The 2,226-nt window shown below is 49.8% G+C and overlaps 1 protein-coding gene across 1 annotated transcript; it reads left to right on the top strand.

The window, feature by feature from the left end:
* The first annotated feature begins 1,525 nt into the window (after positions 1 to 1,525).
* BDV37DRAFT_263311 (aegerolysin family protein) lies at positions 1,526 to 2,226 on the top strand. Its single transcript, XM_032083534.1, has 2 exons — positions 1,526 to 1,763; positions 1,813 to 2,226. Exons 1-2 carry the CDS (start codon positions 1,663 to 1,665, stop codon positions 2,135 to 2,137), a joined length of 426 nt encoding a protein of 141 aa, XP_031935744.1. The 5' UTR covers positions 1,526 to 1,662; the 3' UTR covers positions 2,138 to 2,226.

Raw genomic sequence — 2,226 nt, 5'->3', positions numbered from 1 at the left:
GCTTCCCAGCTATTCCGTCTTGAGTGCTGTTCATGTATGTTAGGAGGCAAGTAGGTTGCTATGCGGTTGGAGGTCCTCGAAAATGCTAGTCATTTGAGAAACTATAATGTGTTGAATATAATATAGACATGGGTATAAGAATACAACCGGTATCTGGCTGTCTCAGAGGACGGGGAATGGCTTGGCCTCACAATCAGACCCATCGCATCCGTCCCCGGTTGGCCCATTGACTGACTACTACTAAGTATACCCTGCCATTGACCAACGAGATCTCTTTGAGCTAGGATGTACATTGTCCTTGTTCGTCAGATGACCTTCACCACGACAGCGAGAGATGCTCGTATGGAGCCCCTTTGCAGGGGAAGGTGCCATCCAAAGGCAGAAGGCCGAGTGGCGTTGTCCACCGCGTGATGCTGGGATTTGGAGTGAATTGAATTCAGTACCTTTTGCCTCGTGCCAAGCAAAATTCCCCACAGAAAGGGAACCAGCTCGTTGGCTTGCCACCGCAGCTCGAACTTTCGCACTCGCTCTCGGTGCTTACTGTTGTTGGTGCCCACGGGATCAAAAAATGGGCCTTGTCCAATTCAAGTATCTGCGGAGGCGATCACTCATCGCTGCGGTTGATCTCGCCTTTCTGACGTGGTTCAGTGTGTTGCTACAGTATGGCCTGGATTCCAATACACGCCGAAGACAATGATTATTTTTTCCCCCTTGAGAATCTATTAGATAACCAGTTCCCTATCAGATCAACCATCGCGTCCAAGGAGCGACGAGTTGCAATGCGTGCTGTTAGTCAAGTTTTGGGCGGGTTGCGTGCCCACTGCAGCCAGGTGCAGCCGTGGCACCACAACAACATCCAGCCCTGGATTGGGTGGTGGGACCAAGATATGAAATCCTGGATCTATTGGCACGGAGGCGTTTCCGGAGCCTCCCGTGTGTACTACCTGCAGAGTCAATTCCTTCGGACATCTGGGGTAGGATCCAAACTGACCAGTTGGAACGATGGTTTGGCAACAGGGGGTCTCCTCAGAGTTTCCAGGAAAGAAAGGAAGGGACTAATCGAACCAGGCAGCTGAACCACAGAAAATAAAGGAAAGAGAAAAACAAAAGCACACGACAAACATTGAAAATGACATATTTACAACAAGTTAGAGGGAAATCACTACGGGTGGGGGATGGGAAGGTCGATCAACGGAGGACAGTCTGAAACTCGCGGACATGAATGCATGACGCGACGATTTCTTCCCCACCCAAGCTTCATTCCACAGGCCTATGAAAAGCGTCTGCATGCAGAAAAGAGGGGGATCAACAGCATTCTAGGTTGGTTGTTCCCCAGGATTTCTCCGCAAAGAATGTTTAGGGTTCCGTGGATCGGGTGACCGAATCGGCCAACCGCATTGTCTGATCGTCTCGTCATATGATCCAGCGCATGACGTCTTCCATCAATCCACCAAAGACCCCAAAGAATGAAGGAAGTGAACAGTTGTTGCTCAATGGAAGTCAATAAATACCGGTCGTTTCCCCCCCTCCTTCCTGCCTGATCAGTTCATTACTTCCTCACCTACTTGATCAATCTTCAGTGACAATTCGAGGCTAATTGCCCTCTTATACTATCCTCTTTCCCGGGTCTAATTTCACCACCCCCCACACACCATATACATCATGGAGGACATGAACAAATACAATTCCAAATGGGTCGAGTTCCATATTCGGGATCACCTCAAGGACGGCGAGATCTCCGTGCGACACACCGTTATCGAAGAGTATGTGCACTCTTTCGTTCGACCATGGCCATTGCTAACCTCTCTGTAGCGGCGAGTTCCACAATCCCAACGATCGTAGAAAATCGCTCCATGAAGACGAGATCGACGATATCGTGATCCCGGCCGACGGCATCGGCGAGATCTGTGCTCACGGACGTAGAGGCAGTGAAGGTCGTCTGGACCTGTTCCATGGCGACTCCAAGATTTGCGAACTCCACTGGGACAATCGCGAAGGCAGACTCGTCAACCTGGTCGAAACGTTGGACAATAGTGACAAGTACAGGGTCGAGCATGGGGGATGGAGCCCAGAGGCAGGACCTCTGGGCCATGTTTACGTGGATGTATGGGACAAGGACAAGAGCAAGAGCAAGTAGTCTCTCCCCCATACCTGATGGTGTAGTCTTGTACGGATGTAGTCTTTTTTTCTTTCCATTTTCAGTTCGACTTTTTTTTTTTTTTTTTT

This window comes from Aspergillus pseudonomiae (assembly GCF_009193645.1).
Source record: "Aspergillus pseudonomiae strain CBS 119388 unplaced genomic scaffold BDV37scaffold_120, whole genome shotgun sequence".
Classification (NCBI taxonomy): domain Eukaryota; kingdom Fungi; phylum Ascomycota; class Eurotiomycetes; order Eurotiales; family Aspergillaceae; genus Aspergillus; species Aspergillus pseudonomiae.
Note: the sequence above shows the minus strand (reverse complement) of the source record. Positions and strands in the feature narration are given on the sequence as shown.